Here is a 13,923-nt window from a genome sequence, read left to right as displayed (position 1 = left end):
TGTTTGAATGTTGTCTTTGAATTGTTTGAATGTTGAGGAAAGAGCAACAGCTGCTAAAAGACATTTGATTATAAATGCTGTTGGATAATTCCAACATATATATATTGAAATGCCTTAACTTCAAAATTTAAGTCAATGGATATGTTACTTCATTGAAGAAGTTTTGCTTTTATTTCCACAGAAAATGAGAGTCTGTGGATTCATTCTGTGTTAAGAAAAATCAGGTATGATCAAGGAAGACCCACCTAAAAGTCTCCAATAGAGAGGATGGCTCAGATGATCCAACATTTTAGAAGACCTCTGTTGGAGTTTCATCTGAGTTCCAGAACAGCCTCAAAACTGCTGGCTGTGATGATCAAGCCTTACAGAATATTCTTGTCAGGACTTGATAATAATTCTAAATTTTCCTTAGGTACCCATATAATTATCAGTGCCCCCAATCAGCAGGAAGTAGCCTGGAAAACTATGCCCACATTCCCAAAAAGTAGATTATGGATATCTATCTTTGTTTAGAGTACTGGTTACAAGTTGTTATGGATAATGGTCTGGGGAAAAAATGCTAAACAAAGAAGATTAGATTCAGAGTTCTTGTTTTGGAAAAAGAAAAGGGGAGAAATTGCTGTGGGACAATGAACTTGTATTATTTTAATAAAATATTGATTCACCAGTACCCAGGTGCAGGGAAACCAGGCAGGAACTAGAGGTGTGGCAACCAGAACAGGAGGATTCTGGGAAGAGGAAAGATTCAGTCTGTAGTCATCACCCAGACACAGAGGAAGCAAGATGAGGATGCCTCACGGATAAAAGGTACAAAGTCATGTGGCTAACCAGACAAGAATTATGGGTTACTTTAAGTTGTAAGAGTTAATAAGAAGTCTGAGCTACTAGGCCAACCAGTTTATAATTAATGTAGACTTCTGTGTGCTTCTTTGGGACTGAATGGTTGTAGGACTGGGTATGACAGAAACCTCTATCAACAAAAAAATAGGGGGAATGCTGTGGAACAATGGTCTTGTACCCTGTCACTTGTATTGTTTTAATAAAATACTGACTGGCCAATAACTAGGCAGGATGTATAGGCAGATCTATGAGAACAGGAGGATTCTGGGAGGAGGAAAGACTCAATCTATAGTCATCACACAGCCACAGAGGAAGCAGGATGAGAATGCCTCACTGATAAAAGGTACCAAGTCATGTGGCTAACACACACAAGAATTATGGATTAATGAAAAATATAAGAATTAGTAAGAAAGCCTGAGCTAATTTATGCAAGCCTCTGTGTGCTTTGTTGGGACTGAACGGCTACAGGACCAGGGGTGGCAGAAGCCTCTCCCACATCTGGGTAGTATGGAAAAGGATGGTTTTGTGATGAATGTGTTCAAATGTTTAAAGATCCTTGGTTTGTCACTTGCATGAAGTGTCTAACACAGTTATCAAACTAGGTGTGACTGACACTAACTGCTTCCCTCAGTTTTCAATTTGGGGTTTCTAATCCAAGAAGATCACTATTTGTGAAGGAGAAAACACTTGTTCTCTTCTCAATAACTTTTTTTGTGGCTTGCATGAACATAGTCATAGCTAGAGAAAATTACAAGGTAAATTCTCCTGAATGTGGGATGACAGAGGGCATGTGTTACTGAGGCAGACACTTGATTAAGTAGCATTTAAAAGTAGTTAATAGACAAAAGTGTAGAAATAGTAATATAAAGTTGTAAAAAGAGATAATATTGTAGTTTCACACTATTTCTTCCTAAGTAAATAAGTTTCATGTGTTAGTTTAACCATCTAATTGATAATTCTCCTTTTCAAATAACACAGTTAAAGGTTAGGGAAGTTTTACATTGTGCCTCAGTTCAAGCAGCAATCACCAATAGGGTCATCATCAAAAAATAAAAAAATGAAAAAGACAATTGATGTTCATCATTAAGCATCTTAATGGCAGGAGATGGCAAGGCATAGCCACCCCCGCCCCCACATGCAGTTCCTGAGATGCAGGAAGCAAGTCCCTTAAGGCAACCCAATGGCAGCTAAATGAGCGTGTTACTTGAGGGCCAAAGAGAAAACACCTACGTACTCCAAGAACCACTTCTATGGCTTTTGCATATGCATTTGGCAATGTTACAGTTGACTCTGCTTATAGCAATTCTACTAGTGCACTTGCTCTTCATGTTCTTTTTCTCCTTCCACACCAGTGGCATCTGAAAATGTGGATGTACTGTATGATAATATGAGTCTTCCTGGTCTGACAGAGTGGGCAGGCATTGAAGCTGTAAATCAGGTTATGGGGGAAAAAAACTGATGAAAGAATTGGGGAAATTTGGGAAAAATGCAAAAGTTGTTCTTGGCCTGATTATAAAACTTGGCAAAATAATTATACTGAAATAGAAAGAAACGTGACTATGATGAATAAAGTTTCTGAGACACCTAGGGCTTTAGGGCTGACCACCTATGGCCTTATAAATCAAAATTGGAATTGTGAGGAACAACAATGGGAAAAGTAAGACAATGGAGTAAAACCCGATGAACTATGCTTCTGTAAACTGCAAGTAGTTTGCCTCTGAGGTAAAAGCATCAGGAGTTTTTATAATTAACTCAGCTAAGAATTAAGAATGTAGTGGCTGACACAGGGCTTGGGAACTGGGAAAATGTCATGATAAATGATGATGCTCTGATTTCAGGAATCTTTATACTGCTTGTGAACTGCTTTGCCCAGGAAATGTGGCAAGGAAGCAGAATCATTTTCCTTGTGTAAAATGCACAATAAAAGACTGAGGTTTGAAGCTCGGGGTAGAAGAAGAACCTGCCCTGCAGCTGATAGCCTATCAGCTTGCATAAGAATCCCATGTTCGTGTACTCATTTCACCTGCCAGTAATCCCAATTCGAGATCCACTTCTCTGCTGAAGCTGGTCCCTGGCACTTTATCTCTACGGTTGCTCCAGGTCATGGGTCTGGCTAAATCCCTCCTCACTGTTGTTCCAGTGAGCAAGAGTGATACCAGAGCATCCCACTGAGCAGCATGGCTTTCAGAACAATGGCGTGCCAGCAGAGCTCCCAGGGATCCCATTCCTGCAGTTTAATGGTTCTAGTCTATTCTCCAGTGATGTAGAGAAATTCAACAACTTTCATTTACTTTCAGGGTTGACGTGTTAAGAACTGTTCATTAGGATGGATTGATGTTCAATGTACTAACCTTGTCTGCAGACTTATTTGAAGGAAAGAGAATAGATAGCACCAATGAAATGCTGGTTTTCTTTATTTCTTTACTTACTTCCTTCTCTCTGTCTCAAATCTATGGAGTAATTTCCGAAGACCACCATTCTTGAATCCCTGAAAATGGGCAGCTGGGGCTCCCACAGTGATGACATCATAGAGAGCATCTGGAATGGAAACAGGCAAGGAGATGAACACTCTGCAAACATTTTTCTCCTGCATACACTGTGCATTAAACTATCCACTGTCAGGAAGTTTGAGAAATTTTTTTTGCTTCATTTTGTAGGAATAACTATGGACTCTCATCTCAAGGGGGCAAAAAGAATCAATTTTTCTGAAAGCTACCTGTGCACCTCAACAAGTTATATTTCCAAGATTTATGACTGCATCTTAATTATATGCTACAGTGCAGAACAGCATGTTCTCCATCCCTTTATATACTTACTAAGATAACATGTTGATTGGTCTTTTGTGTTTTGCTTTATTGAATTTTGTATCATTTAATTTGCAATCATGTTGAAATTCAACAATAATGAACAATTTCTCAACCAAAGTTTTCAAAAAGACGAACAAAAAATATTAATTTATGCTGGCTCAAGGGCAGAAGAGTACAACCACATTAAAAACAAAAATCTATCTGCCATTTCCTGCTTATCTATTCTAAAATTTACATAATGTTGAATACATACTTTTGCAACTTCTTACATACAATAGAGAGAATGCAAAATGTCTCAATTTATTTTCCAGTCAGATACTTTGCTTTTCATAAAAAACAAATCCATACATTTAAATTGAAATTCAATCTTTTGATCCTGAACTTTATGGCTTCAAAACATGCCATCATTTTATATTCAAATAAAAGATATTCTAAGGAAAACAGAGTGTATGTTTTCTGGTTAAACTACATTTTTGTTGTGAAATCTAATTTCATAGGAGATCTTTCTCAAATTGATTTTGATATTGACATATTGGTTGTTTCTAAGATATGGTTTACTGAGAAAAACAAATTGTTTTGTTAGTCTCGGGTGGACACCATTGCTTCTTCAAAATTACTCAATCTAAATCCATCTGAATTGTTACTTTTTAAAAATAGAATGTCACCACTCTAAAAATACAGATCAGGAGAAATAAAATACAATTTCCCATGTGACCCAACACTTCATACAGCATAGACTTAACAACCAATTAATGGACTGTAATGACAATTACAACATAATAACTTCTTAACTTTTGATAAGTCACTAATGAATTATAATATTTCTTAGGATAGAAGAATAATTGTTTTATGAGAAATTTAATTATTTCCTACCGCAAGATTTTACCTTATGGTTAAGACAAGGAATCTTATCCTAAGGATAAGTTTTCAGAGTATCAGAAGTACCGTGGAGAAAAGCAACAAATAGTCAGACTCAGCCATGTAGTAGCTGGTTAGCCACAATGACCAGCATGGCAAGAGATTACCAAAGATGGAACAGTGGCAATTACATATGGGCTGTAACCAGCAGCTGTCTAATTTGACTTTATACTTGCTCAGTATAGGTAATTCATGCCTCACATTGAAAACATAGCCAAGTACTTGTAGTAATAGGGACCATAGAGGAGAACCTAGTACTGCCACATTCCCAAACCAGTGTAATCTCTAATTGCATTCTTAACATATATCCTTATACCCACTGATAAGAGAAACTCTCACCCCTGTCTTTTCCTTAGATGGGGACCATTATAGAAAGTCACAAATGGCCAAAATACAAATAGCCATTGTGTTTTGATTAGAAAATAAATCTTAAGAATCAAGTCCTGTGAATTAGGTATGCTGTGTTCTACTGCAATGTCACCATCCCTGTCAGTAGACAGAACTAGAAAACACTTTTACTTATGAACTGCTGCACACCAACATCTGTGCTACTTACTCACCTATTTTTCTACACTAGACAAACAACAGAAATGTGAGTCATGCTGATATCTTTCCCTTCAACTCAGAACTATAAAACAGACTCTTTCCTTTCTTCTACATTTTATAATCTCTTTCCCTGTCATTAAGATTCTTGATTCCAATTATCAACATATAGACCTATGTGATCAACACTCCTATGCACATGAATTAGCTTTGTTGATGGCACACACCTTTGTAAGAAAGAAATTTATTCAAAAAGTTGCAGCATGTGTGTTTTTTAAAAAGTGTTTTGTAAAGTTTATTAAGAACAGTCCTCTTTGTCCCATTCACTTAACGAAATTACCAGCTTGAATATTTTATGTATCATTTATTATCATATTTACAAGAAGATAAAAATAAATTAAAAACAAAAGGTAGAGTGTATGAAATTCTAGGGAAGATTTACATATTGATAAAAAGCAAGTTATGTTTTCTTGTGAAGGTGAAATGCCAGGAACTGAAAAATTTCAAGAGAAAAGAGCACACTAATTGACTATACAATACCAAAAGCTCACCCTGAAAACACACACACACACACACACACATACACACATGTGTATACATATATCATTAACATTATATGGACTAAGAAGACTATATTTATTTTATATTTAGGAAAAATATACATGTGTATGTCTGTGTGTATAAAATGTGTGTGTGTGCGCATGTGTGTGTGTAACCACAAATAAAAAGAGGTTCTGAATTTGAATAAGAGCAAGGAGCAATACATTGGAGGGGTTGGATGTAAGCAGAGACTGTTCGTTCATTTCCCAGCCGATCATACCCGAATAATCACACAGAAACTATATTAATTAAAAACTGTTTGGTCAATGACTCTAGTGTATTCCTAAATAGTTATACTTAAATTAACCCTTTTCTATCCATCTTTGTACCCTCATGAGGCTGTGGCCTTCCAGTAAGGTTCCTAAGGTTCCAGAGTGTCCTTCTCCTTAGGTGTCTCTTTGACTCTACCTACTTTCTTTATTTATCTCTGCTCAGATTTCCAGTCTGGCTTTGTTCTACTAAGTCATTGGTCAAAACATCTTTATTCATCAACCAATAAAAACAACACATACATAAAAGGACCTCACACATCAGTTGGATGCAGGGGAAAAAGAAGAGGGGGAAAAAATGTAAAGACACTTCTAAACTTCATACAGAAAAACAAACAAAAAAAAAAAACCTGTAAAGCTAAAACATTCCTGAACAACAAAAGACCTGCTGGAGGTATCACTATCCTTGGTTTCAAGTTGTACTACAGATAAATCGTAATAAAAATTTTAAAAAATGCATGGTCTGGCATAAAATAGGTGGGTATTGAAACTGAATTGAAATTGTAGACACAAGTCCACACATCTAGGGATACCTGATTTTTGATAAAGAAGCCAGAAATACACACTGGACAAAAAGAAAATATCTTCAACAAACGATGCTGGTCAAACTGGATGTCTGTGTCTAGAAGAATTAGTATACATCCATATCTATCACCCTGAACAAAACTCAAGTCCATGTGGATCAAAATCCTCAACATAAATCCAGACATATTGAACCTAATAGAAAAGAAAGTGGGGAATAGCCTTGAATGCATTGGCACCGGAGACAGCTTTGTGAATAGAACACCAATAGTACAGGTACTAAGATCACCAATTAATAAATTGTACCTCATAAAACTGAAAAGCTTCTGTAAGGTAAAGGATATAGCAGCAGCCTATTGAATGGGAAAATTTTAACCAAATTGCATCCCATAGAGATTTAATATACAAAATATATAAAAAACTCAAGAAACTAGGTATTTAAAAAAACAAATAATCCAATTTAAAAATGGGAGTGCAAACTTGTACAGCCAGTATGGAAATCAATTCGGTGGTTCCCCAGAAGGTTGGGAATTGATCTGCATCAAGACCCAGCTATATCTAGTCCTGGGCATATACCCAAGGACATCCTACTACAAGGATACTTGCTCAACTATGTTCGTTGTGACTTTATTTATAATAGTCAGAAACTGGAAATAACCTAGATGTTCCTCAACTGAAGAATGGATTAAAGAAAAGGTCAAAGCATAAACAATATAATATAATTAAGAAACTCTAAATCACCACTAGATATATTTTAAAGAGAGAAGAGACGCTAAAATATCCCCCCATTTGACCTTTGCAAAAATACTTGAGATCATCCAGTTGCGGAACCAGTACTTTATAGAAATCCTAAAGTGGAGTCTCTTTCATTTTCCCGTGTCTCTAGTCACCTGTGATATTCCATTAATGCAGGCTCTTGTATGGGACACCTAACGTCTGTGTCAGGGTGTGACAGTCCCACTCTGGTCTGGCATTCCTGTGTTTATAAGTATACTGGTTCTGACTCTCAGACAGACTCAACTTTTAGAAAGCTTGAAACATTATGAATCTATTCTATGTTCACGAGCTTTGATGGCAAAGCTTTTTTTTTTCATATTTCACAGTTTTAAAAGGCTTATTTGAATTTTTAAATTTTAGCATTAAAAGCCAAAAAGAAATACAGAAGAAACCAACTAGAAAATACCTATTGAATCTTCTTCCCCACATGAACATGGATTTCAGTATGAGCACACTATTTTGTTTTGCAGCTACAGATATGGACATGTAAACTGTCTCATGATCTGAAATAACAGTGCACTGTATACAGTATCCACTCGATTACTTAAAAACCAGTGTCTTCTCTGGAATCCACAAAATTATTATTTAAATGAGGCTTAGTATTTTTGCAATAATCATTTGAGAACCAACAATTACTGATAAATGTTTGAACAACTAGGTTTCTCTCTTAGGGTCCCAGGGCCTTGAATTTCACTTGCAGTTGCTACAGAATAGCAGATTGATCAATGTAGGTAGTTAATTTCCTGGTCTGAGAATAATGAAGAAAAATGTCCAATTAAAGAGCCACATTTATTCTTAGCCATACTCCTTTAAGATAAGAATTAATGGCAATTGATTGTTTTTCCTTAGGCAAGAGCAGGTAGAAGAGTTAGAATAGAATCAGTCATATAACAAAATCCAAACTGAAAGGTAGCAATTTCATAACCAGGAAAAGTGCTATTATTTTAAAATATTCATATTTTCCCACTCTTTGTGTATTTTCATAACTTGAACAGTTTTTAGTTATATATGAGCAAACTCTTCAGATTTTGGTGTCAAAAGACAATCATTAAAAACAAGGTGGAGTGTTGCATAGAAAAGGAAAAAAAGTATTTAAAGGCCCTCTCCCTTTGTCTTTCTTTAAAAATGTGCCTTCCTTTATTGACATTATATGGTGTCTGAAAAACACCTTTGGTCTCGTGAAAATTGCAATACGTACCATGCCACAGGGAAGCAGCATTTAAGTGGGTGAGCTTCATCAAGTCACTGAGAGCAGATTTATCTGAGAATTCATAATTGAGATATCTTGTAGCTTTTAAGTGGCATTTAATAATAGAAATGAGATGGTTCTGTTTTTACAGGAGATCTTATTAAAATCTCCTCAACTATAAAAATGTGTTAATATAAAACTCTATGCATGATGATCTCATATCAAGGAACAATTTAAACATAATCCCTGATTTCTAAAAGGCACACAAATCCATTTGACATCAATCGGTTGGAGAGCTTGTGTTTCTTAATAGCTCAAACAATTTGGGATCATGACTGAGCTAACATGAGAAAGATTATCCATACTGAGGAGATGCTGCATCTACACTCTCGAAATAAAGCATTGAGGAAACTCTAATAGGCCCTTTTGCTTGGTCCTTCCTTGTGGAGCTAACACTTTCAGTTACATTGAAAAATCTAATTGGTGTTGCACCTGATTCTAAGTTCACTCTCATGATATTAATATTCTTGTTTTATTATATTCTTAGATACACATTATTTAAGGTACTTTTAATAGCAACCACTTGAAATAGCTAACAGAAAATCAGTGATTGTGCATGTACACGCAGTAGTATGCTTGCAAGGTTTTGGTTTTAGTTTCTACAAACCCAGAGCTAGTCCCCTCACTGTGGACTCAATCGACAACTAAAAGACTATGAGAGACTCCCATTTTGGGATGGTATATCTTTGGTTTGCCTTTTCACAATAAGGTTGAAATGAGACTGCCCCCCATATGTTCATATATTTGAAGGTCTGATTCCCAGTTGGTGGAATATTTAGAAAAGGTTGGATGGAACTCTATAACTGGGAGATGGGCTTTAAGGCTGAAAAGTCCACATTGTGCACAGTCTCCCTTTCTCTCTCTGACTATATCTTGCAGATAAAATACATGCTTCCAGCTGCCATTCCAGCTTTATTCCTTTGTGCCTGTCTCCGTGCTTCCTGTGATGATGATTACAGACCAGCCTCCTAAAACTAAGCAAACCCCCAGTTAAATGCTTCCTTCTGTGATGTAGGTGTGTCTTCTATCTATCTGATGATTTCATTGGATAATTAATAAAGAAACTGCCTGGCCCATCTGATAGACCGGCCCTTAGGTGGGTGGAGTAGACAGAACAGGAAGAAGGAAGTGAGGTAGATGGCTCAGTCAGATGCCACGCCTCTCCTGAGTTAGACAGACTGCCATGCCTCTGCTCAGGGAGAGAGTTGGGATGAAGCCAGCCGCCAGGTCAGACTTGCTGAATCTTTCCCGGTAAGATACCATTTGTGGTATTACACAGATTATTAGATATGGGTTAGTCAAGATGTGAGAAAGAGGCTGGGATTAATGGGCCAGACAGTGTTTAAAAGAATACAATTTGTGTGTTGTTATTTCGGGTGTAAAGCTAACCATGCAGGAGCCGGGTGGGATGAAAAGCAGGCCTGCCCACAGCTCCACACTACACTTCTGTAAGTTGCCTTATTCATGGTATTTCATCACAGCAATAGAACAGTAACTAAGACACATTGAATTAAACTCGTGGGCAGGGCTGCCTCGGGAACCCAAAATATAAGTCTCATTGACTCAGTTGGAGCAAGTGTTCACTCTGTGTCTGCCTTTCTGTCTCTCCCTCTCTCCTTTCCTCCCTGTTTCTGTAGCACATACTATGGCTTCATGGCCCTTTAACAAATTCTACCCATTAAAGCACTAGAATAAAACTGTAAAATTCTGCTTATATATCTAAGATTTATAGAGCTCTGATATCTGAAATTAGTAACGCATGAATAATACAGTTACATAAAAGAATTCAATAATATACATTTCAAACAGACCTGCCAAAAATGTTGCTGCTCAATTACAGGATTAAGTGCCCAAAACTAACACTAAAGTTCTACTTCTTTAAAGAAAAACAATTGCTTTCATTTGAATTCATTACATTTTATACCACAAATATAGTACTTTATTATATCCAACACATAAGACTTACAACAGACTATTATAATAGAATAAGAATATGTATTTTATAATGTTTATAACTGATAGACTGTAAAAGTAAAAGACACTGAGGTATTCTGGAGTCTGCACTTAGAGTTTTCATTCTGGGGGTTTTATTTCTGTTCCTGCTGTTATTTCATCAGTGTTCAGCATGTCTGTTGTGGATATTTGTACACTTAAGTCATTAATGAAGATGAGTAATCTGAAGGAACCTGCAGTTACCTGCAGGCTACTTCATTTGTCAGTAAGAGACATCACAACGTTAGTGCTGCTCAGTCACCTGTTCTAAAAGCCCAACATTAGCCTTGCATTTGAAGATTCTGCCCACTCTCAAACCGTTCTTTAAAACAGAGTCTTTGCAACCGACTCAAGCTGATGGCAAACAACTAGAATGTGCTCTGTCCTAACATGACCAGTGTTCTGACAGAGAAACTGAACAGAAAGCTAGCAAGCGAGAGTGAGGAGAGAGGAAGACACAGAGAATCCTAGAGGAAAAAAAATTAAGGCAACGTGTAAAGCTGCAGGATTAGCAAGGTGTATACTCATGTCAATAAAAAAAAAAGGCAAGAAAGATCAGCAACCACCTAATCATTAAGGAAGGCTTTGCCTCAGGCTTAGAGGGTACATGGCCTCGCTGACAATAGGGTTTCTGGTTGTCTAGCTACCACTGTTTGTTGGTTTTCATTATGGTAGTCATTAATGGCCAATATCCATGCCAAATCAAATTAGCTAAACCAGTTTTTGTTGGATTCTCTAAATTCCTGCCTTTTAGTCCCCAGTTGTTTTCCTTTCAGTTCAGAGAATCAGATGCTAAAAATAGTGTGTTCGTCCAATGTAGGAAAAAGGGCCAGTCAAAGAAACCCACCCTGGCCCTGAAACCAGAGCCAGTGAAAGAAACACACCCTGGATCTGAAACCCCAGACAATGAAAGAAACACTTTAGTCCTGAACCCAGAACCAAAGAAGTGCACCTAGACTCTGAAACCAGAAAAGAAACACACTTTGGCCCTGGAAGCAGACTCAGTGAAAGAAATATGTCTTAGCCTTGAAAATAGAGCCAAAGGTTTAAAAAGGCAAGTGAAAGAAACCCAGTTTGGCCCTGAAACCAGAGCCATCTCTGCCCCTGACCAACTAAACCAACCAATCCCTGAGCAGGAAAACCAACCAATCCCTGAGTAGAAAATCTTCTCCCTGCGAAAACTCCATCCCCTAAGAATCCCTACATAAGCCCCTCTGCCTGTTCAGTTGCTGGCTGTCCTTCACCATCCTAGCAGAGGCAGCCACTCTCCTGGACTCCTCCTTCCCAAATTAATCTCTTCATTAAAGAGTTTTGGGTGAAGCTCTTTCACAGGAGTGGAGTAGAAGAAAGAACCTTTGCTGAGATGTTCTCTTTGGTTGGGTTGAAAAAAAAAAGAAACAGTTCTATCCTTCTGGGAAACACCCTAAGGAGTAGGTTAGAAAGGTAACAGCCTTTCTCCCAGCTGCAGGAGGCTGCTACATTTCTTCACAGGCTTCCCCTTTAGCAGAGTGAAGCAGAAAAAGAAACCTGTAACTGTACTATGAGTTCCCTTAGGGGAAGAGACTAGATAGGCCTCAGCTGAACTGGCTCTCTCTAGGAGAGCAGCAGGAGTGCTACATACTGCTAGGAGACCATCCCCCACCACACCCCAGTTCAGGTATAGCCTGGCTTCCCATCAAATCAGGATGCCATTCCCTCCAGAACTGTTCTATTGCAGCAACTCCAGATATAGCCTGACTTCTAGACCAGCCAGGCCACCTTTCCCTCTAGAGCTGTAACACATCCTAGTCCACAGTAGTTTATCTTTCAGATGTTTTAGAGCATTCCATAGAATACAAAATTTTCATAAGAGATAAGGAGTTGATAATATAACCTGGTTAATACATTGTATATTTAATCATTATAAATATTATAATGCCTACCTCAGTCTGAACCCACATCTGTATTCATTTGGCTCCATATGGTATATATGGGTAAGGACACTGTCATTTTTCCATGGCTAGAGTCAAAATTCCTCCCCTTCTAATCGTATTGTGCCTGTCATTAAGTACTTATACATAAAAACAGTTCAAAATGCTTCTCTAGTTCACCTCTTTCCTAATCCTGGCCAGCTCCTACTTCAAGACATATTCCTTTGATGGGAATCTTAGTTTTCTCTAGTGTTAATGGTTCTGATGACATACATAAATACATTTTGACTTCATGCTATCAAAGGACAACAACATATTAACTGCTATTCCTATGCTGCTCCATATGTCTTAGATATCCCATCTCACTTAATCATGCACAGTATTAAGAGCAATGATGACTTAAAGAATTAAACGAAGACCCTAGGTCATATGTAAAGTCTGGTGCAGCTCTAAGTCACGCGAAATCTGCTGCTGCAAGACACGGTCCTTATTGAATCATACACATCTTGTCACACTAGCTATTAGGAAAATACATGGTGACAGGTTTTTTTTTGTTAAAGATTTATTTATTTATTAAATATATAGTGTTCTGCTTGCATGTATACTTGCAGGCCAGAAGAGGGCACCAGATCTCATTACAGATGGTTGTGAGCCACAGTGTGGTTGCTGGGAATTAAACTCAGGACCTCTGGAAGAGCACTCAGTGCTCTCAACCTCTAAGACATCTCTCCAGCCCAATAGTGACAGTTCTTAAATATAATCTTACATTTTAATGTTTGGTGGTTTTAAAATTTCCATATTGTTCACTTCAAATTACTGACAGATAGCAATCAATGGAGAATTCTTGAATGTCTTGATCCTTCCACCATATTCCCAACATAATAAACTGAAGGTTGTGGACACACAATTATAATCCCAGAGCCAGGAGAGGAGGTACATAAGGATCATAAACCTCATGTATATGGCAAATTTTGGCCAGTCCACTCTACATGCAAACTTGTCTCAAATAAAATAAAGCATGAAATAAAACTGATAAATAAGTTAAAGGGACTTATGATGTGAGATGTCTCTCTGTATGTTATGAATAAGTTTTAACCATTGGTTAATAAAGAAATAGATTTCTCTAATGGTAAGGAAGAATAGAGCCAGGTGGAAAATCCAAACAGAGATACAGGGATAAAAAGGGTGGAGTCAGAGTGATGCCAGTAGCTACCAGGGAAGCAAGATATGAGGTAACAAGCCACAGGCCTCATGGTGAAGCATATAATAATAAAAATGGGTTATCTAAGTTGTAAGAGGTAGTTAATAATAAGCCTGAGCCAATAGACCAAACAGTAATTAATTAATATTAAGCCTCAGATTGGTTATTCAGAGACTGGAGGGCAGGGGAGAAACCTCCAGTTACAAACTTATGAAGAACATTTAAAGTATTTTACTTTCAAATTACAAGGGGGACTAGAAAATACCTCATTTTTAAAAAGCACTTGTCATCAATT

The 13,923-nt window shown here is 37.4% G+C and overlaps 1 protein-coding gene across 2 annotated transcripts in view; it reads right to left on the bottom strand.

Annotated features, from left to right (window-relative positions):
* Inpp4b (inositol polyphosphate-4-phosphatase type II B) overlaps positions 1-13,923 on the bottom strand; it is a 400,041-nt gene that overhangs the window by 145,406 nt on the left and 240,712 nt on the right. For both annotated transcript variants that reach the window (XM_038312818.1, XM_038312820.1), the window contains exon 13: positions 3,270-3,378. In XM_038312818.1, the coding sequence (XP_038168746.1) occupies positions 3,270-3,378 (109 nt within the window). The remainder of the gene's footprint in view (positions 1-3,269; positions 3,379-13,923) is intronic.

Source organism: Arvicola amphibius, chromosome 15, assembly GCF_903992535.2.
Source record: "Arvicola amphibius chromosome 15, mArvAmp1.2, whole genome shotgun sequence".
Lineage (NCBI taxonomy): Eukaryota > Metazoa > Chordata > Mammalia > Rodentia > Cricetidae > Arvicola > Arvicola amphibius.
This window is presented reverse-complemented; position numbering and strand designations above follow the sequence as displayed.